Source organism: Paroedura picta, chromosome 3 (assembly GCF_049243985.1).
Source record: "Paroedura picta isolate Pp20150507F chromosome 3, Ppicta_v3.0, whole genome shotgun sequence".
NCBI lineage: Eukaryota > Metazoa > Chordata > Lepidosauria > Squamata > Gekkonidae > Paroedura > Paroedura picta.
Window position 1 is genome coordinate 170,304,204 of NC_135371.1, and position 26,417 is coordinate 170,330,620.

At 50.9% G+C, this 26,417-nt stretch overlaps 3 protein-coding genes across 7 annotated transcripts; 1 reads left to right on the forward strand and 2 right to left on the reverse strand.

Annotated features, from left to right (window-relative positions):
• Positions 1-316: 316 nt before the first annotated feature.
• On the reverse strand, positions 317-5,859 carry LOC143833526 (lysozyme C, milk isozyme-like). 4 transcript variants are annotated; one of them, XM_077329438.1, is made up of 5 exons: positions 5,786-5,859; positions 4,746-4,949; positions 3,003-3,161; positions 2,316-2,394; positions 317-478 (listed from the first exon to the last, which is right to left on the reverse strand). In XM_077329438.1, exons 2-5 carry the CDS (start codon positions 4,897-4,899, stop codon positions 412-414), a joined length of 459 nt encoding a protein of 152 aa, XP_077185553.1. In that variant the 5' UTR covers positions 4,900-4,949; positions 5,786-5,859; the 3' UTR covers positions 317-411. The 4 variants fall into 4 exon arrangements, with proteins under 4 accessions (XP_077185553.1, XP_077185552.1, XP_077185555.1 ...); XM_077329437.1 differs by having other exon boundaries at positions 5,707-5,815; XM_077329440.1 differs by lacking the exon at positions 5,786-5,859 and adding an exon at positions 5,669-5,780.
• A 1,444-nt stretch (positions 5,860-7,303) lies between these two features.
• On the reverse strand, positions 7,304-17,760 carry LOC143833527 (lysozyme C-like). Of its 2 annotated transcripts, none has more exons than XM_077329442.1 (5): positions 17,696-17,760; positions 12,615-12,782; positions 10,799-10,957; positions 8,289-8,367; positions 7,304-7,517 (listed from the first exon to the last, which is right to left on the reverse strand). In XM_077329442.1, the coding sequence occupies exons 2-5, from the start codon at positions 12,751-12,753 to the stop codon at positions 7,451-7,453; spliced, it is 444 nt and encodes a 147-aa protein (XP_077185557.1). In that variant the 5' UTR covers positions 12,754-12,782; positions 17,696-17,760; the 3' UTR covers positions 7,304-7,450. The 2 variants fall into 2 exon arrangements, with proteins under 2 accessions (XP_077185557.1, XP_077185556.1); XM_077329441.1 differs by lacking the exon at positions 17,696-17,760 and adding an exon at positions 13,607-13,693.
• On the forward strand, positions 16,751-23,712 carry LOC143831247 (homeobox protein prophet of Pit-1-like). Its single transcript, XM_077324308.1, has 3 exons — positions 16,751-16,829; positions 20,011-20,258; positions 22,664-23,712. Exons 1-3 carry the CDS (start codon positions 16,751-16,753, stop codon positions 23,003-23,005), a joined length of 669 nt encoding a protein of 222 aa, XP_077180423.1. The 3' UTR covers positions 23,006-23,712.
• Positions 23,713-26,417: the final 2,705 nt, after the last annotated feature.

Genomic DNA, 26,417 nt, shown 5'->3' on the forward strand with positions numbered 1-26,417 from the left:
CCAAGGTCACCCAGCAGGCTGCATGGGGAGGAGGAGCAGGGAATCAAACCCGGCTCTCCAGATTAGGGTCCCCCACTCCTAACCCCTCCACCAAGCTGGCTCTGAGACCCTAGAGCAGCCTGAGCAGACCATTCTGACCTTGACAGATCGGCAGTCTGGTTCAGTAGCCAGCAGCTTTAAGCAAACAAGCTAACCAAGGTAGGCGGAAAGGTTCCGTGGCAGTCTGGAACTTTCAAAATGCAAAACAATGTGATTGCATCTTCGTTTGAACAGCCAGAGGCTCCACCCCCAATGAACAGGCAAACAAAATGCACAATTAAAAAACAACAATGAAATTTAATTTCTAAAAAAAATACGTATGGCTTATATATTTCATTGAAGAGGACCAGCAAACAGGGACCGCTGAGGGTTTCAGTGTGGGCATCCCTTGACCCACTCTGTCAGATTCTGGTGTTTGCAGTGTGTTGTCCACTGGTCCCTGCAGAAAACAAATCAGAGAGATCGATCCCCTCTTCCGAAGTTACCGGGCATTGTTGGGTTTGTGAGGACGCCGATGCCAATTTGGTGGGAAGTATGGGACAGGAGGAGAGTTCTGGGATCGGATCGCTACAGCAGCCTTTTTAGCATTGGATAACCCTTGAAAGCCTCTTCAGGCTTGCAGAGACCCCAGAAGTGACAAGATGGTGCAGAATAAGGTTGGGAAGCAGAGCTGTTGACACACCTACTCAGGGCCCCTTCCCCTTCCCACCCCCTCCAGGCCCATCACTGGCCATTTGGGGAGAAGGGGGCGAGTCAACATGACCATATATGGTCATATCGCCCCATAATAAATTTTTAATTTAAAAAAATTGATTCACTCCCACCCATTCGGGGAACCCTTCCAAGGCCATCAAGAAACCGGAGGTTGAGAAAAGCCTTGTCTAAAGGATTTAGCAAAAGGTATCCCTTGAAGTAATCTAACCAGTCTGCTCTATGACCAAATATCTGAAAGTGGCATGCAAGCTTGTATTAACTGATGTTTTTATGGTATCTTTGTGGTTTCTGCTTGAACGTTTGGTGTGTATTAATTTTATTTCCATTTTTTTATCCCAAATAAACTATTTTTTAAAAAAGAAGTTGCGGGGAACACACATACAGTCCTTGTACAGCAGACACTGGGTTTTTCTTTCTAAGTATCTTGAGTAATTCTTACATTACGTTCAATGTCTGTACAGGTCAAAGTGAAATTAAAACCCTGGGTTTATTTGGGCCCTGCAGTGGCTTGGTTACAAAACAGGGATGTCCACCTGGGGAAATTCCTGGACATTTGAGGGGCAGTGGCCAGGAAGAGCTTTGGGAGGAAAGGGGTTCAGCAGGGATGTGAGGTCATCCAGTCTGACCCCAGAAGCAACCACTTCCTCCTATAGACTGGAGGTCAGTCATAAATTCAGGAGCACTCCATGCTCCACCTGGAAGTCGCCCCGAACTGACTTGTCGAGAGGGGTGGGGTATACGTTCAGTAATAAATAAATAATAAAGTTGGTTCCCCTACTACAGAACTAAGCGATTGGCTTCCCCTTCTGGCAGCTCCGACTCAGCCTGTGGGGAAAGACTATGGTTCCCAGCCTACAGGTAGAACCTGGAGATCTCCGGTTATTACGATTCACCTCCAGATGACCCAGATCAGTTCCTCTGGACAAAAGGCTGCTTCGGTAAACTGCATGATATTATTATTTATTGAAGTCCCTCCCCTTCGCAAACCCCGCCCTCCCCAGGCTCCACCCCCTAAAACTTCCAGATATTCCCCAACCCGGAGAGGACACAGTGAGTGCACTTGGTTGGAATTTGGGGGGGAATACAATGGAGGAGACTGAGCCTCTTGTGGCGCAGGGCAGTAAGGCAGCAGACATGCAGTCTGAAAGCTCTGCCCATGAGGCTGGGAGTTCGATCCCAGCAGCCAGCTCAAGGTCGACTCAGCCTTCCATCCTTCCGAGGTCGGTAAAATGAGTACCCAGCTGGCTGGGGGGTAAACGGTAATGACTGGGGAAGGCACTGGCAAACCACCCCGTATTGAGTCTGCCATGAAAACGCTAGAGGGCGTCACCCCCAGGGTCAGATATGACTTGGTGCTTGCACAGGGGATACCTTTACCTTTACTTTACAATGGAGGAGGGGAATACCTTGATGACTTTGTTTAAGTGGGAGGGGAGAAATATGGGCTCTAAGAGCGCATCGAAGCAGAAAGGGTCGCGCCATCCTATGGAACTCCAAGCAGGGGTGATGCAGACCCCGGAAGTGACTGATCTGGACCAACCAGCTTAGGGGGGTTCTCTTACCAGGCCTCCATGCCCTGGGGGTCTCTCACAATCCGTTTGGCGCAGGTGATGTCGTGCTCAATCTCCGAGTTCAGCAGCTCTAGGAGAAAGCACAAGAGGGCACAGAAGGCGTGGGCAGGAGCCAGGAACCCAAAAGATGAGCAAGAACATACATAACATTAAAATGCACATTTCTTTATTATTACGTGCCCGTTAAGATGAAAAACCACAATAAAACATAACAATCTGAGTCCACACAATATTGTGCATACAATCAAAAATGGTCAAGCGCCACAGTTTCTCAGGGGAACAGGCTTCCTCGGGAGGTGGTGGGTTCTCCGTCTCTGGAGATTTTTAAACAGAGGCTGGAGAGCCATCTGACGGAGAGGCTGATTCTGTGAAGGTTCAAGAGGGAGGCAGGTGACAGTGGATGAGCGATAGGGTTGTGTGTGTCCTGTATAGCAGGGGTAGTCAACCTGTGGTCGTCCAGATGTTCATGGACTACAATTCCCATGAGCCCCTGCCAGCTGGCAGGGGCTCATGGGAATTGTTGTCCATGAACATCTGGAGGACCACAGGTTGACTACCCCTGCTGCATAGTATAGGGGTTGGACTAGATGACCCAGGAGGTCCCTCCCAGCTCTATGATTCTCCGAGCCAAGGTTCAATCCTGAGTGTGCATCCCTAATGCTAGGAAGAGCGACCGACCTTTGCAACTGATGTCGCACAAGTTGTCCGAGGTGGTGTCTTCGTCGGCGCACCACCAGCCGCTGTTGATCTGAAAGATGCCGAAGTCACTGGTGCCATCTTTGTTGTGGGTGACGGTTTCTGTGTCAAAGCTGCTTCCATAAAAGGCCAGGCAGACCCCTGAGGGGAGAGAAATGAAAGCCCCCTGAGCGGGGTCCTAGCCCATTCAGTGCTCCCAAACCTAGGGAGTGGGACCCCCCTTCCAGAGAGACATCATGGCACAGTGGTTAAGAAGGGCAGACTACGCGGGCCTTCCCCCCCTTCTGCTAGGGTCCTCACGAGGTCATCTGGGAGGTCTCGTGTCCAGCCTATGCCGAGGCAGCTGCATTGGTCGCCAATCAGCTTCTAGATCAGGTTCAAGGTTCTGGCTCTTACTTTTAAGGCCACCTGCAGCCAGGGCCCCACTTATCTGAGGGACCGCTTGTCTCCTTACGCCCCCCACAAGGCTCTGCAGGTAGGAATCTGCCGGCTGTCCCCCGGCCTCACGAGGTACGCCTGGCCTCAACCAGGGCCAGGGACTCTTCGGTCCTGGCCACAACCTCGTGGCGTGAGCTCCCGGAAGAGCTGAGGGCCCTGATGGGGCTGTCAACATTCTGCAGGGCCTGCAAGACGGAGCTCTTTTGCCAGGCGTTTGGTTGAGGCCAGGCTAGAAAGTGCGGCTCCCTCCCTGTACAGGCCTGTTTAGGCCTGCTGGGCCAGACATCACCGGAAATTTCCCTTTCCTAGGGGGATGATGGCTGTTGCCTATGGGAGACAGGGGGCGGGGGGGGGGGGAGAGAGAGAGGAGAGTTATTCCGCAGATTGAGATTTTGCCACCATCTTGGGTGATCTTGGACGTGTATATAGGGTTGCCAGGTGTCCCTGTGTCCACCAGCAAGGAGGAGGAGGAGGAGGAGGAGGAGGAAGAGGAAGAAGAAGAAGAAGAAGAAGAGTTGGTTTTTATACCCCCCACTGCTCAATGGGAGTCTCAAAGTGGCTTACAATCCCCTTCCCTTCCTCTCCCCACAACAGAGGTAGGTGAGGCTGAGAAAGCCCTGAGAGAAATTGCTCTGTGAGAACAGCTCTATAAGGACTGGGGCTAGCCTAAGGTCACCTGGCTCGCTGCACGTGGAGGAGCAGGGAATAAAACTCAGCTCACCAGATTAGAATCTGCCGCTCTTAACTGCTACACCAAGCTGGCAGGGCTTCCAATTCCAGTTGGAAAAACTCATGGAGTATTTGGGGATTCAGCCTGGGGAGGACAGGGTCCTCTGTGGGTATGAGGCCATAGATTTTAATCTCCAAAGCATCCATTTCCTCCCTGGGAACTGATTTCTGCCGTCTGGAGACGAGCTCTGAATCCAGGAGATTCCCCAGGCCCCACCTGGAGGCTGGCATCCCTCAGTCTGTTGAATCATACCCTACTAAGACTAAGATTCCTCCCTTAACCAACCCCCTCAAAATCTGTAGGATTTCTTAGCCCAAAACTGGCAACGCGAGCCAGGTGAATGCAGCAGGACAAGGGAATAGAGCGGAGGGGGCGGGGCAAACTGTGGCTCTCCAGATGTCTGTGGACTATAATTCCCATGAGCCCCTGCCAGCACGGTCAATGAGCAGGGGCTCATGGGAATTGTAGTCCACGGACAAGGTCGACTCTTGCCCAAATCCCAGCCACCGGCAACCCTTGGAGTGCAAGGATGCACTCCGCCAAGGAGCCCCACTCACAGTTCGCCAAGCTGTAACTCTGGTAGCCGTCCATCTCGTGGTCCTCCAACTCCTTGACCAATTCGCAGCGCTCATAGATCTTGGCTCGGACAGCAACTGTCCAGAAGGCGAAGAAGAGGAGGAGGAGGAAGGGCCAGGGCAAGGGAGACTTCATCCCCCCTTCCGGACATGTGACAAGGAGTTGGTCAGCAGGCCAGGTGACTCCTGCGGAAAGGAGAGAAACGGGTAGGGTGCTGCCACCAAAAGTCAAGCTGGACCAAACGCTCTAAGGACGGAGGCGTTTCCAAGGGATGGTGGAAGCTGAACTTAGCATTCCCAGACAGCTGTTCGTTGCTCCAGGTACATGGAGGAGGAGAAGTTGGTTCTTATATGCTGCTATTCTCTACCCGAAGGAGTCCCAAAGTGGCTTATAATCTCCTTCCCTTTCCTCTCCCCACAGCAGACACCCTGTGAGGTGGGTGAGGCTGAGAGAGCCCTGAGATTCCTGCTCGCTCAGAACAGCTCTATCAGGGCTGTGACAAGCCCAAGGTCACCCAGCTGGCTGCATGTGGGGGAGTGCAGAATCAAACCCGGCTCGCCAGATAAGAAGTCTGCACTCCTGACCACTACACCAAGCTAGAACTGTTCTCTGTTTAATGAATGAGCTGCCTCTCTCGGTCTAGCCTGGGGGTGTTTCTCACTCCCTGATGCCTCCTTCCCAGTTCAGGGCCCGCCTCTCTGTAGCAACTCGTCTTCCTTGGTGGTCTTCCATCCAAGTGCTAACCAAGCCTGTCCCTGCTTGAGCTTCTGAGATCTCATGAGATTCGGCCAGCCTGGGCCACCCAGTTTTGGACAGTCTTGGACCAAATCAAGCCCCTGCTAGCAGGGTGTTTTAAGAGCACCTGTGATTATTGTTACCCTTTTCAAACACCTGGTGAAGCTACCATAGAGTCTTTGACACAAGGCCTGCCCAGAACAGCACCTCGCCTACGGAGACCCTCAGAGGGCTGGAGCATCTCATAGTCTGTTGCCACCCGGCTGCTCAGCACAGCCAGACGTACTTGTTTAGAGAGGGACGCCTCGCTGGGGGCTTCTGATGCCACAGGGAATTGTGGGTAGAGGAGCTTCTGGCCTCCTCTCTTCTATGAGGTTCTAGAACCTGCCCGAGAGGGTCTGTGACATCATTTCCTGCACAGAGGCCGGGGCAGGAAGAGAGCAGGAGTCCGCATGCAAAAGCACAAACCACATCCCCAGAACCTAGGGGGGGACCAGCATAGTATGCCCCAGGTATGCCCTTTCCCTGCACAAGGAGGAAAGCGGCTGCAATCCTCCATTTTGTTTCCAGTTCACGAGAAGCAAGGCAGGTCAGGCCAAGAGACGCCTACCCAGAAAGCTTTGCGGATCAGGAAGAAGCCAAACATTGGCTCCTGGTGATGCCTGCCTTGTGCAAGAGGTTTCTTGGCTGTCACAGGAGTAAACCGAAGCAGAAGACCCGTTAGCCGATGGATGCACCGGAGAAAAAGAAAGCTGATGTGGCCAGCTACAAGTTCAACAATTCCTTCCCTATTAGAAGAGGATGCGAGCCACAGCGAGGTCCGGCTTTGTCTCTCGTTTCCAAGGGAACCCCTTCCCTCAGTAGCCTCTGACCCTTATTTTCAATCAATAAATTTGTATCTCCCCCTACGTCTTTCCACATTAGTATGCCACACTTTCACGTAGTGATACGTCTGTCCGTGAGGGACGTTTTTAGTTTGTTTTCGTTGAAATATCTTTTTTATTCTATTCTAAGCTAAATTGCCATCTTTGTTTTAAAAGGGTTTCTGCCTAGGGAAAGGACTCCATAAACATCTGTAAAAAAAGATCTTGCTGTTTCCCAAGATCTAGCTAATATACAAATTCCCCGTAATTCCCCTTGAGGGATCCATTTTGGATAACAGACAGTGCGCCCAAACAGATGGGTTTGGTTCTCTTGCTTTGTAGTCTGGAGATGAGCTGTGATTCTGGGGGATCCCCAGGCCCCACCTGGAGGCTGGCATCCCTGACCTTCAGTGGGGTCCAAGGTCACAGAGTCCCCCCTCCCAAGCAGCCCTTTCCTCCAGGGGAACTGATCTCTGCAGTCTGGAGAGGAGCTGGAATTCCGGGGGATCCCCAGGCCCCACCTGGAGGCTGGCATCCCTGACCCTCAGTGGGGTCCAAGGCCACAGAGTTCCCCTCCCAAGCAGCCCTTTTCTCCAGGGGAACTGATCTCTGCAGTCTGGAGAGGAGCTGGAATTCCAGGGGATCCCCAGGCCCCACCTGGAGGCTGGTGTCCCTGACCCTCAATGGGGTCCAAGGTCACAGTGTCCCCCCTCCCAAGCAGCCCTTTCCTTAGAGGAACTAATCTCAGTTGTCTGAAGATTAGCTGGAATTCCAGGAGATCTCCAGGTCGCCCCTGGAGGCTGGCAACTGTATCCTGTCCAAACATCCCCTCCCATGGCAAATGTCAATCGGACCAGTTTTCTTCCAGGACGATCATCTTTCTTTTTCTTCCCTAATCCCCGTCAGAGGCCTAAGAAAGCAGATTTTTTTTAAAAAGACACTTTCTAGGAAAGAAATTCATTTATTGCAACGTTTCCCCAGCTTCCATCAGCTTTCTTTGACGGTCAGGTCACGTCTAGAAGCAGCCGTCCATGCCGGGCTCTGGGCTGAATACCAGACAACCAATCTCTTGGCTGATTTCTGTGGGCTTACGTGTTGCAGGCATTGATCCAGTAATTCAGATTCCTGCTCCGGCAGTGATCTCTCCAGCCCATCCTCAGAAAGGAAGAAAGAGAAACACACACGTCATAAACATGTACCAATCAAGTGAACACTTAGTCTCACATTCCCTCCCCTCTGTGCTCGATCCGTTTCTGACCTGCCTCCCCTTAGACATCTGGGTCTCTCTGCTCAGCCAAATCAGCTGAACAGCAGGGCCCTCTCCTTATGGCATCGTGGCCCCAACCTCATCAGTTGGTCTTTCTTTAGGCAAAGGTAAACTAGTCCGATCTTGTCGAATCCTGGAAGCTAAGCAAGGTCGGCCCTGGATTGGTTCCAGGGTGGGATTAGATCCTGCAGGAATCTTCTGATGTTCTTATGAAGACCCTAGCCTCCATGCTCTGTTGTCGGTCCCCCAGAGGAACTGGTTGGCCACAGGGTGAGACAGGATGCTGGACCGGATGGGACCAATGGGATTAAATTAATTCAAAAGAAATTCCATCTCAACATCCTGGAAGAAGTTCCTGACAGAACGATTGCGTAATGGGACAGGCTTCCTCGGGACGTGGTGAGTTCTCCATCTTTGGAGAGATTTAAACAGAGGCTAGATAGACATCTGATGGAGAGGCTGATTCTGTGAAGGTTCAAGGGGTTGGCAGGTGACAGTGGATGAGCAATAGGGTTGTGAGTGTCCTGCCTAGTGCAGGCGGTTGGACTAGATGACCCAGGAGATCCCTTCCAACTCTGTTCTATTCTATGATTCTAGATGGCCCAGCAGGGCCCTTCTGAGGTTCTTAAGATCACGGGAAAACAAACTTGCCCCCTTACCAGGCATCCAAGCCTCCTGAGTCCACCACAACTTTCTTGATACAATCAATGTCATCAGTGATGTCATCAGTGAGCAAATCTAATGGGGGCAGAGAAAATACTAAGGTCCATTCCGCACAACTTAAATGTAGCCGAATTCTTTCCTTTTGTAAACGCTATTAATTTAACATTCCGCATGACGTTGTAAACAAACCACAAAACTCCCGCCAAACTCCAGCAACAATCGGAATTTTATAGCGCCTAGGGGGAAATCCAGAAAAGTGAATCCCTCCCCCGAAAAAACGCTACACTTCTGAGCAACTGAAGCCGCAACACATCAGCAAAAGACATGTGCATTCTCAAAGTAGTGTTAGAAAGAATGTCCTTCCCTTGCTCTCACCCCTGAGCTTCCGGAGACGTGATCGCCATTTTTTTCCTTAGACCGGTGAAAGCAACGAATAAACGAGGCTTCTTCGGCTGAAGTCCCTCCACAGAAGTGCTTAACAGTAAAACAAAGGTCCCTTCTGCAATTGCCTTTAAAGTTTCCGAGCACAATACAGCCTCCTGTTTGACACTGCCAGTAATTTTGGCCAGAAATTGTACCCATGGGGGGGGTTACTTGAAGAGCGTGTAAAAGATTAAGCACCAGCTCCTATGCCAGCAAAAACGATCTTGCTGAGACACTGAATGAACAAATATTTGTTGCTACTGGTGTTTTTGGGTTTTTTAAAAACAGTTTTTAAAGGGAAAGGGGCTTTCAGGGAGCACGAACACAACAGTTCATGGGCCTGGAGGCGGTGGGAAGAGGAGGGGTCCAAGATGGGCGTGTCCACAGCTCTGCTTCCCAACCCTATTCTGCACGATTGCGCCACTTCTGGGGTTTCTCGAAGAATGTTTCAGGGGTTTCTCAGCGGTAAAAAAAAAGCTGAGAAAGGCTGTGTTAGAGTGAACATTGAGGTGGGGGGGGGCTACATGACTCTAAAGGTGTGTAGGTATTATCTCCTTGAATGGGATACCTCTCTTCGCCTCTACCTGCAAGCTGTCCTCTGACCCCTCCCCTATCGCTTTCTTCCTCTCCCTCTCTGCACATGGCCTTCAACTGGAGACACTCTCTCTGCAGGTCTTCCTACTTCCACACACGATGCAGGAAAAGCTGGCCATTTATGTTTTAAAAAAGAGCTGTTCAGATTTGGCTACTTTCTCTCCTTTTGGATGCAACCTGAATATGAACTGGACCTACTTGAATCAATGTAAGTTTCCCTCTTTTTTTGCAATATAGTTCTTGGGAGATTCAGATTTATTTACGGCAGTCTGTTTCAACCTTCTAAGGTGGGGCAAAACTCTGCTGCTTTAACCAAATGTCCCAGTGGTTTCAACTAGCGAAGCCAAGTGGAGAGAGGGTTGAAGGTTTAGACCAGGGGTAGTCAACCTGTGGTCCTCCAGATGTCCATGGACTACAATTCCCATGAGCCCCTGCCAGCAACCGCTGGCAGGGGCTCATGGGAATTGTAGTCCATGGACATCTGGAGGACCACAGGTTGACTACCCCTGGTTTAGACCTCCTCTCTCTTCTCTGCACAGCCCAGGACAGCATTAAATGGACTGAACGAAAGACAGGAATTTTTTTGTTTGCTCCGTCCAGGACAATGATGGGCCTAGTGGGGGTGGGAAGGGGAGGGGCCCGTGGGTGGGCGTGTCCACAGCTATTCTTCTGCATGGCCGTGCCACCTCGGGGGTTTCTCAAAGCCTGAAGAATGTTCCAGGGATTTCTCAACGGTATGCCATTGTTCTAATTGTGTTTTAATGGGTGATTTTAGGGGATTTTATTGTATTTGTGGATTTTGTAAACCGCCACGAGACATTTGAGAGCAGCGGTATATAAATATAAATATAAATATAAATATAAATATAAATATAAATATAAATATAAATATAAATATAAATATAAATATAAATATAAATATAAATATAAATATAAATATAAATATAAATATAAATATAAATATAAATATAAACATAAACAATATAAACAATATAAACAATATAAACAATATAAACAATATAAACAATATAAGGTAAGGTATCCCCTGTGCAAGCACCGAGTCATGTCTGACCCTTGGGGTGACGCCCTCTAGCGTTTTCATGGCAGACTCAATACGGGGTGGTTTGCCAGTGCCTTCCCCAGTCATTACCGTTTACCCCACAGCAAGCAAGCTGGGTACTCATTTTACCGACCTCGGAAGGATGGAAGGCTGAGTCAACCTTGAGCCGGCTGCTGGGATTGAACTCCCAGCCTTATGGGCAAAGCTTTCAGACAGCTGCCTTACCACTCTGCGCCACAAGAGGCTCTCATAAACAATATAAACGTAAATGTAAATGCGAATGAATGAATGAATGAATGAATGAATGAATGAATGAGCAAGCTGAGAAAGGCTGGCCTTGGGAATGAAGCCATCTGGATGCAGAACCTACACAATGGACTACAAGGCTAGACTACAGGATTGCGGCTGTCCGCGGGCAGAAACGCGTACCACGGCACGATATATCGCACAGGTCCTTGGTGGTGCTGTGGTGGTCGGAACACCAGAGGCGGCTGTTGATCTGGAAGATGCCGTATTCGGAGCTGCCGTCGGAATTGTATGTCACTTTGGCTGTATCGAAGCCGCTCGAAAAGTAGGCCAGGCAGATCCCTAAGTGGAGAGACCGGTCCCGCAGATTTATTGTAGGTGCTAGAGCAGGGTCCCCCAACGTGGTGCCCACCAGTACTTCTCCTGGCGCCCACTGAGCGTTACAGAAGGTGGGTGGGGCCTTTCTAAGGCTCAGCTTCTTATTGGCTGCTCTCATTCACTTTTACCTCCCGCCCAAAAAATACCCTCCTGCAACAAACTTCCCACATGTTGCCCTGATGCTGTCAGAGCGTGCTTTATCCAGCCAGCTTGGTGTAGTGGTTAAGGGCGGTGGCTTCTAATCTGGTGAGCCAGGTTTGCTTCCCTGCTCTTCCACCTGCAGCCAGCTGGCTGACCTTGGCCTTGTCACAGTCCTGATAGTGCTGTTCTCACAGAGCAATCCTGTCAGAAACTGTCTCAGCCTCACCTCCCTCCCAGAGTGTCTGCTGCGGAGAGAGGAAGGGAAGGCAATTGTAAGCCGCTTTGAGACTCATTCAGACAGTGAATAGCGGGGTATAAAAATAAACTCTTCTTTTCCTATCCAAATGCACCTTCTGCAATCTCCTGCATTTTGTCGCTAGCTCTGCACGTTTCCCTGAACTGCAACAGCTATTTGTGGGTTCTGACAAAGTGGCGTGCAAGCAAACATCCTTCCGTTGCTTTGAATGCCTTGTTCCCTTGACGAAAATCAAAGCATCAATATGCTCCTAGCAACCATGGAGTGATAATAAAAAAGCCAATGGCCTGCAGGGGGAGGGGTAGAATTGGAAAGTCTGTTCCCTCCGTCAAATTCTCCCCCTCCAGAATTCTATCGGCTTCAACAGCCTTGAGCAAAATCACCCCCACCTACCTCGTATCTGTTGTGGGGAGAGGAAGGGAAAGGTCAGTCATTTTGGGACTTGTAGGAACTTAGAAAGATTGCAAGGGGGGGAGGCGGAAGGGATTGTGCCGATGTTTGTCTCTTGTGGCCCATCTTCGCATACCCAGGGAATTGCTGATTACCACTGTGGGATGGTAGGTGAATTTCCTCCAGGCCAGGCTGGATTCTGCATATTTTTGGTGGTGGGAGGGATCATTTGGGCATGAAATTTTGGTCACTGTGGGTGAGCAGGTAATTGTCAGTTCCTGCATTGTACAGGGGGTTGGTCTAGATTAGCGATCCCCAACCTGTGGGCCGCGGACCACATGCGGTCCGTCGACTAATTGGAGGTGGGCCGTGAAGGACACCTTCTCTCCCCCCCCCCTGGCCCTTTACTTCATCTCCCCCGGCCCTTTACAACAGACTTCGGGTGTCACTGTCTCCCATCACTCCCAGATGGGACTATCTCGTTGCAGAGAAACAAGCTCAGGGTTCCCATTGATTTGTCATTGTCATGAGTTAAAATTTCCATGAAAATAAAATGTTCCTTATGTTCATTGTTGTGGCGTGTCTGTATCTTATTTTGAAGGGAGGTTTAAACATTACCATAGCGATCAGAGAGCGTTAGGGCCATGGTTGAGAGTAGAGTCCCCCCCACAGGGCCTCAGTAAAATTGTCACGCGTTGAGTGGTCCCTGGTGATAAAAAGGTTGGGGACCACTGGTCTAGATGACCCTCATTAGGCCAATTTGAATTAAGCTGTTTTAACGACCCCCCCACAGACTGAGATACGGATCGTCCGCTCCAGAGGCGTGCCACTCACAGTCAGCCAAGCTGTAGCCCTGGTACCCTTCCAGTCCTGAATGTTCCAGCATCAAGACCAGCTCGCAGCGACTAAAGACCTTGCCCCGGGCTTTTACGAGGAGACAGGCGACCATAGGCAGCAGCAGCAGAACTTTCATCTCTGCCCTGAGGCCGGCTCTTGCGATCCCTGTGGCAAAGAAATAAAAACTACATTTCATGCTTTGAGGAACCCCCAGAAGTGGCGCCGTGCCCCTTCCGAGTAGCGGACGCGGGAGTGAGATGCGAGAGCCAGCCGATCGATCGATCAGTCATCGTGGAGAAAGGGACTGGGCCTGTACAGCAGCAGGGGCAGTGAGCTCCAGGGACATCTAGTCGTTTCAGCGGCCATCTGAACTTCTGGGAAAGGCCACAGAACCCCTCGGGAGCTCTTGTCTAACCCCAGGGGTCTCCGGAACCCTGTTTGGGAATCCCTGATCCAGTCCCTCGTGATGCAGAGAGGCCTCGCCCTGACCCTCATGGGGAAAGGATTTCCAGTTTGGTGTCGTGGTTAGGAGTGCGGACTTCTAATCTGGCATGCCAGGTTCGATTCTGCGCTCCCCCACATGCAACCAGCTGGGTGACCTTGGGCTCGCCACAGCACTGATAAAACTGTTCTGACCGGGCAGTGATATCAGGGCTCTCTCAGCCTCACCCACCCCACAGGGTGTCTGTTGTGGGGAGAGGAATGGGAAGGCGACTGTAAGCCGCTTTGAGCCTCCTTCGGGTAGGGAAAAGCGGCATATAAGAACCAACCCTTCTTCTTCTTCTATTTCTCAACATGCAGTTGTGTCATCTCAGCACAAAGCGTTGAGGGTTGTCAACCTGGCCTACCCGTTAACATCTAGGCCAATTTCAAGTTAGCATGGACAGCTTGTCCCATAGACATGACTCAGGACTTGTCTCTTCACCCAGAGCGCCGTGTTTCCGTTTACAGAAGCCCTGCAGTGGAGACTTACAGGCGGTGGCTCCTACCTTTGCCCGCTTGAACCTCTCCAGGGTCCCAAGAAAGTTCTCAATCAGCTCCGCGCACATCCCACCCGGAGGCGGCGGTTCTTCTGGATTCTAGAACCTCGGCTCTGAGGTCGTCCTGTGATGTCACTGGCTGTCACTGACTCGGGCCCAATCCGTGCGCTGCTATTGCCCTGCAGACAGGGCGACTGCCCTGCTGGTAGGGGAAGCCTTCACAGACCAAACGCACATGGCGTGGGGTTGCCAACCTCTAAGTGACACCTGGAGACTTCCCAGAATTCGAGGGTTTGAGTGTCCTGCTTTGGGCAGGTGGGGTTGGACTAGAGCAGGGGTCATCAACCCCTGGTCTACGGCCCGGTGCCGGGCCGCAACTCCCTCTCCCCTCTGCCCCCCCCCCCCCGCAGCGAGAAGCTCACCGGGCCATGAGCAAATCGGCCACCAAAGCGGCCGATTAGCTCATGGCCCTGAAAGCTCACCCCACAGCTCAGCTCCCCTGGAGAAAACGGTTGCTTGGGAGCCAAGGTCTCCCCCTCTTCCTGAGCTCTACCCCCAAATCTCCAGGAATTTTACAACCTGAAGATGGCAACCGTATCCTGGGGACAAGCCAGGAGACACATTCCTTCTGCGATGTGGTTCTAAGGCTGCGAAGGGCTTTCGAGGTTGTAACCAGCCGCTTGAATCAAAATTCACAAGCCACGTTGAAGGAGAAGGCAGCTGGCGACCAGAGCTCTGAGATTCATCTCTGATCGCCGCCAACGGACTGGAGGCCTTTGATTGGGCGAATTCATTGAATTTGGATCTGGGATCGACCCGGCGGTCAGGGCTTAACGATGACTTTTAAAAGCTTATTGACGTGCGGAGGGCAAGGGGGACCATCTTGGCTGCCATCTGCCCTCCCTGCATGTACCTAATGCCATGTCCTGAGGGCACGGCCTCTCCTCTGCCCGTTCCGTCCCCAATTAACAATACTGAGGGCAGCAGGCCACCAAGACCCCAAGGGATACTTGGCCATTACGGGGGCCTTAATCGCATTAACAGCGATCGAAGGGCAATCAGCTACAGCTGCCCAATCGATGGACACTTCCGAGTCCCTCGGCTCTCCCTTCTACTAGTTTCCAAGCGGCTGGACAGTACGGGGAGGGGATGAGACGACCAGGCGGTAAGCGGAAGCACTACCCAAGATGAATGACCCAAGGTCCCCAGCATCCTCAGCATTCTGAGAGGTACACTGCCCCTGAACATGGAGGTTCCCAAGTCCTCCGATTCCCAGGAAGGGAGAAAAACGTTGCAGTTTCATATAGAATCTGGATTCTGGGATTCAGCTCCCACAGGGGAGAAGTCACAGGTCCTAGGGAGACCAGAAGCAAATGGCCGACAAGTACCCTCCAGCCTCACGTATAGGATTAAGGCTGATTAGGGCTGCCCCCTCTGGGTTCGAAAATACTTGAAGATTTTGAGGGTGGAGCCTAAGGAAAGTGGGGTTTGGGGACAAGATGGACCTCAACAGGGTGTTATGTACTAGAGCAGGGGTGGCCAAACTGGCTCTTCAGATGTTCCTGGACTACAATTCCCAAGAGCCTCTGCCAGTGCATGACCACAGGGGCTCATGGGAATTGTAGTCCATGGACATCTGGAGAGCCACCCCTCTGAGGCTGCCATTTCCTCTGGTCTCCGTGGCTTGGAGATCAGTTGTGATCCAAGGAGAACACCGTGTAGACAGGCAACCCCAGTGGCACAGCTGACTTCCACCTGTCCGGGTTCGGAATGTGACTTGCGCGGCTGCCGGCTGAGTCCAGGCCGAGCCCCCTCAGGGCTGGAGGGGGGACAAGAGACCTGGGGCCAGCCCCGCCTCCTCCACGACCAACGCCAGACGAGCTGCAGGTGCTCTTTCACCAGCCAGACCTGTTTGCGGCCTGCTCTCTCTTTTGTCCCTCCGGCTTCGCCCTTAAGCTCTACAATTGTGCCTCCCAAGCCCCAACAAGGGAAGCCCAAGCAGTGGTCTCAGATGACCTCCCACCCACCCGGTGCTTGGAGAACACAGGGAGGGAGGATCTGTAGGCTGGAGGCACACGGGAAGAGTTGGCTGTTGCCTGCATTTGGAGAGGATTTGCCTCGACAATTACAGGAACCTTATCCCAGGAGCGGGGCTTGGGGCCGCCACCCACGGAGTTTCCCGTCTGGAGCGTCCTGGTGCAGTCACCGACAGATCGCCCCCAGCATGCCTCAGGAACTCAGCATGCAAACAGCAAGCCTAGAGAGCTACAAAGGGGTCACGGCACACTGCACCACACGCCCACTGTGCAGAACGACAATGGAGCAAGGACAACCGACCGGTGCTTGAAACGCACAATTTGTTGGTAATCCTAGGACCCAAAGAGATCCGCCTGGCCTCAACCAGGGGCACTTCCGGGGTTTCTCGAAGCCTGAAGAATGTTTCAGGGGGTTCTCAACAGTAGAAAAGTTTAGAATGGCTACTCTACTTGCAGACCAAAAGGTAAATTGACCAGGTTGGTCTCCAGGGATGTTTGAACTGTTTTATAGCCCCCCCTGAGCTTGCTGGCAGAGATGGGAGTGGAGAAGGAGAAGGAGAAGGAGAAGGAGAAGGAGAAGGAGAAGGAGAAGGAGAAGGAGAAGGAGAAGAAGGAGAAGGAGAAGGAGAAGGAGAAGGAGGAGAAGGAGAAGAAGACAGTTGAACACATATCCCTGCAACTTCACTGGCAGTCTTCAAGCAAAGGTCGGATACACACTTTTCTTGGATGATTTAGGATGCTTAGGGCTGATCCTGCGTTGAGCAGGGGGTTGGACTAGATGGCCTGTATGACCCCTTCCAACTCTATGATTCTATGATTCACATACAGATGACAGCTCTGCACAACAATAACTGGCCAAATGTGTTTCAATGCAACCCTGCCACAGAAATCCATGCAGATATCCCACATCCTGACAACCCTCCCTGTTCCTTATAGTGTCTTCTCCCACCTTCCTTTAGTCTGGCCCTCCCTCTTGCTCTACCTTTAGCACTGGAGGATGGCTGGTGGGAGGTGATTGGTCAAGACGCATCCCCCCCCTACACTTCCCCCCCAAGAGAGATGACTGACGTCAGAACAGGCTTAAAAGTTGGGGGGAGCGCAGAAGGAATCGAGGGAGATGGAGGGGGGCCGAGCAGTCAAGAGGAAGGCTGCGGGGTTCTCCGAGACATACCCCGAGACTGTCAGCTCCACGGCTGGTGAGTTCTGATCTGGACCCATCGAAGGGGCACCAAGAGGGCACCTAGACAGAAAAAGGTGGGGTTGAATGGAACGGTTTGTGGGGGGAGAGGAAGAGATTGTTCAGGGTGGCCAAAGCAGCCAGCAAGCATGACCTGCAACATTTTGGGATTCAGGACACTAGCAAATCCTCAACCAGTTCCCTGCCCCTTCCAGAGCAGGCCAGCTGGTGGTTAGAGGTCCGCCGAAGTCTTCAGAGAGTTTTCTTATTCAGGCTTGTTTCTAATAGAATCACAGAATCATAGAGTTGGTAGGGGCCATACAGGCCATCTAGTCTAACCCCCTGTTCAACGCAGGATCAGCCCTAAGCATCCTAAAGCATCCAAGAAAAGTGTATATCCAACCTTTGCTTGAAGACTGCCAGTGAGGGGGAGCTCACCACCTCCTTAGGCAGCCTATTCCACTGCTGAACTACTCTGACTGTGAAAATCTTTTTCCTGATATCTAGCCTACATCGTTGTACTTGTAGTTTAAACCCATTACTGCGTGTCCTGGAATTCAGCTGATGGCAGGCAGGGCATTTTCACACAGGCTAAACGACATGCCTTTGGACCTCTTTCAATGCGCTTTACAAGGGGCAGTTGTCGTGTGGAACGATGACACACAATTGCAAACGATTGCTAAAGCACATTGGAAATAGATTATTTAATGGGTGTAAAAACACCCGTGGTTGGGAGTTTCAAGGTTCCATTATGCATGAGCATCCTTTATATATACGTACATTTCCTGACCATCTCGTGTTTCGGAAAGAAGCAAGTTTATAGCGATTCTTGTGTACGTAGCTCGGAGAGAAGAGTAGAGTCTTCTTTTCCTGTCCCACTCTTACCTGCCCCTTCTGCAGCTGTTCGTTGGCATAAAGATGACACACACTGATATTCCTGGCAATGCAATTTCCATGGGCTTGACAGAAACCGATGTTTCCCACATCTTTGTATTCCAACTTGATTCTCCCATTCCTAGAATCCAGGATGTGGCCACAGGCATGGGAAGTGAGACCTACAGTGCCTGGAATCTCTTCAGCCAGCCGGGCACTGTGGTGATGAGCGGGGTTTGATGCCCCGCTCCACCGTATGCAGCTTAGCTGGGTGACCTTGGGCTAGTCACAGTCCTGCTAGAGCTGTTCTCCCAGAGCAGTTCACTGTCAGAGCTCTCTCAGCCCCACTGACCTCCCAGGGCGTCTTCTGCGGGGAGAGGAAGGGAAGGTAATTGTAAGCCGCTGCGAAACTCCTTCGGGTAGGGAAAAGCGGGGTTTGAAAACCAACTCTTCTTCTTGTTCGCCGTGTTTCCTGGAAGATATTTCTCTCTAGATGAAGGAAAGGAAGGAGGTTAGATGTTATAAATGAAGGCTGCGTGTAAAATCCACAACACCGATCTTGACAGTGCAGCCTCGGCCAGGAGGTCCTTCAAGAAGGGTGATTCGACCACCGACTACACAACAGCGGCACGTGATGGGGGTGGGGGAATGGAAGAATTCTACATGAGAGCGTCCAAGACGTTGGGAGATATCCCCGAAGACGGGAAGATTGAAACAGGCTGTAATCCTCCCCCCCCCCTGGGGTCATGTTGTCCCCAAACACCTGACGCACATGTGTTAATGAGAAAACTGTTTGGCTCAGCTCCTGGGGGCTCCAGTTCCCCCACCCTGGGGTCCCAAATTAATTAGTTTCCCAGGCCGGCCCATTGTGCACCCCTGGCTCTCACGATCTCAGGTTCTCCCGAGGGGCGGCTGCCGGAGCATCAGGTTCCCAAATTTAATCCCAGGGATTGCGAGAAGGAATTGGGGCGAAAGGAAAGGGGAAAAGTTGCTTTTGTGGTGTTTAATTATCGGGATGGGAGAAAGTTCGCCTACCGGGCGCTGCCGGCTGCCGTTTTAAGATAATATTCATAGATAGGAGGATTTGGCAGCTGCTGGTTTATCAGCCAAGCGACGTGGGACTTCTCCGCAGACAACCCGAGATCAGAATCCGACCTCCGGCCCCTAGTTGGCTGCCCCCAAGGCCAAAATGACACAGGCTTTCTCAACCTGGATTTCATGAAAACTGGGGGTTTCTGGACAGCCCTGGAAGGGTTTCCCAAATGTTTGGGAGTTAATTCTATATATATATATTTTAAAATAGTTAAACATTTATTGGGTGATAGGGCTATATATGGTTGTGTTGACTGCAACCCCCAACATGGCCAATGATGGGTCTGGAGGGAATCAGTAGGGGAGCTTCCTAACAATATTCTGCACGATCGCCCCCCTTCTGGGGCTTCTTAAAGCCTGAAGAATGTTTCAGGGTTTTCACAATGGTAAAAAAGTCAAGAAAGGCTGCTGTGAGCACTCTGACCAGCAACGGCATTCTGAAGTCTTTCATGGGAGTCCCTTGCAACCCCTGAATCATCTTGTTTGTGGGAGTTAGGGGGACCGCATCAACTGCACTCCCTCTCCAATGGTCGTCCCAGTTGGGCACCCTTCCCCTCTTCTCCAGGGTTGGCGTCTTCACATCATTGACTATGATGCCAGCTTTGCAGTGCAGCAGGGATCCCCAGGGTGGTGCCCTTGGGCACCGTGATAACCACCAATTTGTTGGTGTTATGTTCTGCAAAGAGCCAGTCCTGATTTTTCGCAACCTCAGAGGAACAGGAGTGTTTCAAAGGACTCTAGAAGGCATCACTTTTGAGTATGCAGGGAGTGGCAAAGTATAAATCACTGTCCCCACCATAGAAACATGTCTTCTTATAGTAACAGCTGGATCTGTACAACTCGTTTCCCTACTACTGTTTCCCTTCCCTGAAAGTCTCATAGCGTCTCCCTCTTTCCTGCTTCCTTGTCTGCCCCCACATCTTCAGTTTTTCCTCCTTCCTTCCCTGGGCAGCCTGTACCTTGAAAAAATCTGCCCCAGTTGAGCTGGGCCAAGTCCAATCCAGTTGTGCCATGCGAAACCCAGAAGGGCTTGCAGAGGACACCACACGAAGCTCAGATGCGCACCCAAAATGTTCCATGCAAAGTCTTTGCAAACCCATCGTCAGCTCTGATTAGTCTATGGAATGTACTTTCAAGTGGGAGATTTAGGATTTCATGGAAATTGTTACACAATACCCTATACGAACGCATCTCCTAGCATGAGGGGCTTCGGGGGGTATCTTATTTTCTTTCAGATGTCGAAGCGTCCGTCTGCAGGAAGTTCCCCGGTCTTCCAGGGCTAACAGGGGGCTCCTCAATCTCCCCCACCACCCCCTCCTCCTTGCGCACAGCGGCCGCCCCCACCCGGCGACGTCACCGGACCACGTTCAGCCAAGAGCAGCTCGACCACCTGGAGGCAGCTTTTGGGAAAAACCACTACCCGGATATCTACTGCCGGGAGGAGTTGGCCAGGGTGACCAAGCTCAACGAGGCTCGCATCCAGGTACGAGAGCGCTAGAGATTGGGGACGCCGCACGGGAAGCAGGGCGGGGCAACGTGGAAAAGGCCACCTCGCTTCAAGGAGATGTGTTCGGCCTGGCGATTCTGTGCGCAGAGACGCGGAAGAGGCCGGCAAATGGCGGGGTAGCCCCTTTTTAAAAAGATGTCCCCAGTGACATCATCCCCATTTTCCATCGGCCGTCTTTGGGCTCGTGTGGGATATCAATTTAAATCGCCATAAATTGTCGGGTTTTTAGAATGTTATTTCAATTGAGTTTTTGTTGTTACTGTATGGGTTGTGTATCGAAATGTTAAGCCGCCGCGAGCCAGCCTTGGGAGCGGCAGTCCTGCAAATCCGATTATAAATAAATAAATAAATGATTTTTATTTAAAATCTAAGAAAAACTAAAAGAGAGAAAAGGGGGAAATCGAAGGTTCCGGTTTTCATAGAGATCCAAGCAGCTGCTGTCCAAGCATTGCTTTTAAAAATCTGCATAAGCCATCAAATCTCCAATAGTTGGTCACAAGCCTGGCTGGAAAAAAGCCATACGGCAGAGGTGGCCAAACTGTGGAGCTCCAGAAGTCCACAGACTACAATTCCCATGAGTTCTTGCCAGCACTTGCTCCTGGGAATTGTAGTCCATGGCAGGGGTTCATGGGAATTGTCATGAGTTCTTGCCAGCACTTGCTCATAGGAATTGTAGTCCATGGCAGGGGTTCATGGGAATTATCGTACCTGGACATATGGAAAGCCACAGTTTGGCCATCTCTGCCCTATGGGCAGGGTTAGTCAACCTGTGGTCCTCCAGATGTTCATGGACTACAATTCCCATGAGCCCCTGGGGTTCCCATGAGCCCCTATGAGGTTTCACCTACTTCCTAAAGATGCTTGGCGGGTGCCAGAAAAGGTGTCAAGGGACACTAAGGCACCCTTGGACACTGTGGTGGGGACCCCCCAGGGTAGAGAAGTTTGTCCTTGATGGACCAGTTCAGTACAAGTCAGCTTCACATGTTCAAGTACCTGCAGGATCGGGAAAGTCAGAGCCCCAGTGTAACTCAGTGCTATTCAGCGCCCTTACCACAATAACAAAATTCAAGGCACCTACAAAGAATCAGGACAAGAGCTGAGGGATTTGGGATATCACATGGTTGTGTTAATGGATAGGAGCATTGTAGCAGTGGTTCTCAACCTTCCTAATGCCATGATCCTTTAATACAGTTCCTCATGTTGTGGTGACCCCCAACCATAAAATTATGCCAGTGCTCAATTCACAGAAATTAAACCGAAACTGACCAGTGGCATGAAGATCCATTGTTCATGGTGGTATAAAAAATTGGTTTTTTGGGGAGTGGGTTCTCAGTTCAGTTCTGCCTCCTGTCCCACCATGCCGATCTCGCTCTTTTCCGCTGCCCCAGACAGACGAACGCTCTATCTTGATCTACCCCGCAAGGCTGTTGTGTGGATGGCGCCCCCCTGGCCAAGCTGCTTGCCCTGCCGCGACTCCAGTAAAAGGGTCATTCGACCCCCAAAGGGGTCCCAGACCCCCAGGTTGAGAACCACTGCATTATAGTGTCATCTGTAGTAGCCCCCCTCTTTAATAATTTAAAAACAGACCATGATAGATCCCCTTATCTGCCACCTCTTAACTCTGATTGCGTTTACCACCCTGAGATCTCATGCAATGCCCTCCACAGTATGTTAAGGGCAGGCTTCAGGGGTTACCAATTGCATGATGCCCATGCGGGTGCGGGATGGTGGAAGCAGAAAATCTGACCCACTCTATACTGAAATGTTATTTTTCTGTGGAACCCAGAAATAGATTTCTCAGTAGGCTAACCCTGAAGGCTTCTGGCGCCCCAAATTTTGAGAAAGTGAGCTTTGTATTCGGATAGAGATCCAGATGTCTCCAGCAGGGTGGCACGGTTTGCACTGGCAGCCCAGATTCGGTCTATAGCACCAGAGTGACACTCCAATATCGGGAGATGGATAGTTTGCTATATTTTATTCATATGTCTCTTTTCCTTTTTTTCCTCTTTTCTCCTCCCTTTTTTATTTAAATCACACAGTTAAAGAATTGTTAATCTGTTATTGCAGCATTGCTGTGATTTTAACAGATCCATGGTTATATTTTCTTTAGGCCTTCAGCCAACACATAACAAAATCATAGTCCAGTGGCACCTTTAAGACCAACAAAGATTTATTCAAGGCGTGAGCTTTCGAGTGCAAGCAGCTCACGCCTTGAATAAATCTTTGTTGGTCTTAAAGGTGCCACTGGACTCTGATTCTGTTGTGTTGTGCTCCTTCAAACCAACATGGCCACCCACCTGAAGCCAACACATATTTAGCCCATTTGCCCCGGTAACCAAATTCCAGGCACGTCTTCTTCTCTCTTCTGGTTCCTTTCACAGGTGTGGTTCCAGAACCGGCGGGCAAAGCAGCGAAAGCAAGAACGGGCGCTGCTCAAGCCGGGCACCTCTGGCATCCTGTCCCTGTGTCCCATGCCCGCACCACCACCACCACCGCGACAGTTCCAGTACCCTCCCGCTCTGACACCGCATCCCCCCCTGCCCCGCTTCCCTACCAGCTATGCTCTGACGCCCCCACCGCCCTCCACGGCCTCTGTCCAGTTTACCTGCCCTGCTTCTCATGACAGCTGGTACAGCCCCCTGCGGGCCATGGGCTCCCCTGCAGCTGCTCCCCCGCCTTCGGTGATTTCGCTGAGTCTCGAACCCGGCACCCACTGGAACTGAGGCTTTTTGGAAACGGGACGGGCAGGGCCCCATGAGACGGTTCACAGGGAGGGGTGGGGAGACGCCCAAAAATATACACCTTTTTTTGTTCAGCCTCTCCACGATATTGAATGGACTTGGCTCTCCTGTTCATGAGCAGCAACTGGACCCACGGTGTTTGGTCACCTCCAGACCTCCTGAAGGACAGGCTTGCTCCAGTGTCTTAGTTCAAAGGCAGGCATCTTCTCTGCCAACCATGCTGGAAAAGCCATGAAACAGCTATCCTGGCTTACTCCAGATGCAACGCAAAAAATCCCCCATGTTTGAATAAAATTGACGGCTGGTGTGACTAGCTGAACGCGAGGGTGTACCTTTTCAGAAGCCGAAACCGCAGTTTGGTTTATGAACAGGGTCGCCAGCTCTGGTTCGGGAAAGGCCTGAAGATTTTGGGGATGGGGTCTAAGGAGGGAGGGGTTTCAGTGGGAGTAGAACGCCCTTGAGTTCACCTTCCACAGCAGACAGTTTCTTCGGGGGAACTGAACTTCGTAGCCTAGATAGATGCCCATCCAGTGGGCCTGGGTGGGAATAGTTTCATTCAATCGCCATCATTGTGACAGAGTTATTGTTTATGGGGTTTTTAATGGGGAATTTTAATGGTTTTAAATGTACTGATTTGTATTGAGATATTGTGAACTGCTGCGAGCCGGTTTCCAAGAGTGGCGGTCATACAAATCGAATAAATAATAAAATAATTTTCAATGTAATCTCAAGATGACCTTCAGTCACCATCCGGAGACTAGGAACTCTGCTTCGAACCACAGTTAGGGTCCAGCACAGGGGTGGCCAAACGGTGGCTCTCCAGATGACCGTGGCCCACAACTCCCATGAGCCCCTGCCAGCCACTCCTGGCAGGGGCTTATGGGAATTGTAGTTCACAGACATCTGAAGAGCCACAGTATGGACACCCCTGTGCTAGGACATAAAGTCCTCACGTTTGCTACAGCAAACTAGGGTTGCCAATCTCCAGGTGGCACCTGGGGATACTCCACTATTACAACTGATCTCCAGCTGACGAAGGAGAAGAGTTGGTTCTTACATGCCGTTCTTCTCTACCCGAAGGAGTCTCCAAGCGGCTTACAGTTGCCTTCCCTCTCCTTTCCCCACAACAGTCGGCCTAAAGAAAACGGCTGCTTTGGAGAGTAGACTCTGATGGCCTCCTTCTCCTTCGATGTAACTTGTGAGTTTCCACTCAAGGCACTGGTTATGACCTTTGAAGCCCTTCACGGCCTTGTAACCACATCACGAAAGGAATCAAAGAATCATAGAGTTGGAAGGGCCCCTCCAGGGTCATCTAGGAATGTTTCCCAGCGTGCTCCATGGTAGGGAGACTTGGAGGTAGACCCTGGGGAGGGGAGACTTTGACAGGGCATGTCACAGAGTCTGCTTTTCCACGCAGCCGTTTTCTCCGAGGAAACTTATTTCTGTGGTGCGGAGAGCAGCTGTAGCTCCAGGAAAACCCCAGGTCTCATCTAGAGGGACAGTCTCCCCGAATATGTCCCGCTCTGTGAACACCAACCGCCTGGCAGTCCCCAGCTCCAAGGAGGTTTGCCAGACCTCAACCGGACTCCTTCTGCCTAGGTGGAATGAGCTCCCAGAGGAAGTCTCGCTGGATTCCACAGGGCCTGAGAAAGCAGCTCTTCCACCATGCAGTTGCTTGAGGTCATAGCAACAGTCAATGTTTCTCCTTCTCCTGCCTCCCCCTCCTAAACCATGTACTCACAAGCAGGACCATGAACCTGATTATATTTAGTTGCCGGCTGCGAGAAGTCTAGTCCTCAACAAGGCACTGTTTTTTGTTAACATTATTAACTGCAAATTTTACGGTACTTAATGCTGGTCATGTTGTTTACAGCCCTGAAATGACAATCAGTGAGAGGGGTGGTATAAAATTTAACCAGTCGATAGAGGTCTGGGGGTCTCTTGCTGTTATAATTGAGCTCTCGATGACCAGGATCAGTTCCCTTGAAGAAAATGGGATGCTTTCGGAGGATAGATTCTGTGGCATTTTTACCCTGTCATTAACAAGATTGCTGCCTGTTCTTATTTTTAAAAACTGGTTCGATGCAGTCAACCGTCGCATCTACTTTCTGGGTGACCGAGACTCTGGGCTGAAAGATAAATACTGTTCTGGAACGGCTTACGACATCCATCAAAATGAATCCATTCACACAACACAGAAATTTCGCATGTAGGTGAGGCGGGGAAGAGGATCAAAACGTGAGTCATAGAGTAGGAAAGGATCACCAGGGTCATCTAGTCCAGGGGTAGTCAACCTGTGGTCCTCCAGATGTACATGGACTACAATTCCCATGAGCCCCTGCCAGGGGTTTCTTGAAGCCTGAAGATTATTTCAGGCTACTCTAATGTAAGGCACTTAGGGCTGGGGTGCTCAAAATGGAGCCCGTGGCTGCCCTGAAGCGGTAAAACCCAATTCAGTGGTAGAAATCCTGGTGGAGAAAGCATGCCTTGAATGAACGAGACAGCGCTCCAACAAAGTCATAGGAACAGAGGTGTAAAACGATAAAAAACTTTACTAGCATCGATATATACATATATACATATGCAGAAATATACATAGATGTATCATTCTCTCTAATTAGCCAGCCTTGCTTATCAGGGCTCCACAAAACTCGAACGAGTTACAAGACAAAATCTGGCTCTTACGTATTTAAAAACTCTTCTTCTTCTTCAGTAATCTCAGGGCTCTCCCAGCCTCACCTCCCTCACAGGGTGTCTGTTGTGGGGAGAGGAAAGGGAAGGTGATTGTAGGCTGCTTTGCGGCTCCTTCTGGTAGAGAAAAGAGGCATATAAGAACCATCTCTTCTTCTTAAAGGTGCCACTGGACTCAAATCTTGTCAGTTAATTATAGTCAAACATATATTTTGCATTCCAAAGTATGGCGCTGAATACTGTTGTCGTAAACTCAAGCTGAAAGGCTATATCAGCCTGAAAGGCTATATCAGCGTTCGCTGGCAGGGGCTTCTGAGAATTGTAGTCCATGGACAACTGGAGGGCTGCAGTTTGACTACCCCTGGTCTATATGAACTATGGCCTTGCCCAAAGCCTCACCCAGCCCACAGGGTGTCTGTTGTGGGGAGAGGAAAGGGAAGGCGACTGTAAGCCGCTTTGAGCCTCCTTCGGGTGGAGAAAAGGAGCATATAAGAGCCAACTTCTCCTTCTCCTTCAAGTGGATGGTTTGGAAGGTGGACTACATGGCACATCCCTCCTGTATGCGAATCCTGCCATACTCAGGCTTCATCCCTTCCCCAAATCTCTAGGAATTTACAAATCAAGAGACGGCAACCATTGGAGCCAGTTAAAATGCATTTTTAAAACATTATTTGCACTGAAATAGTAGCATCCTTGGTGCATC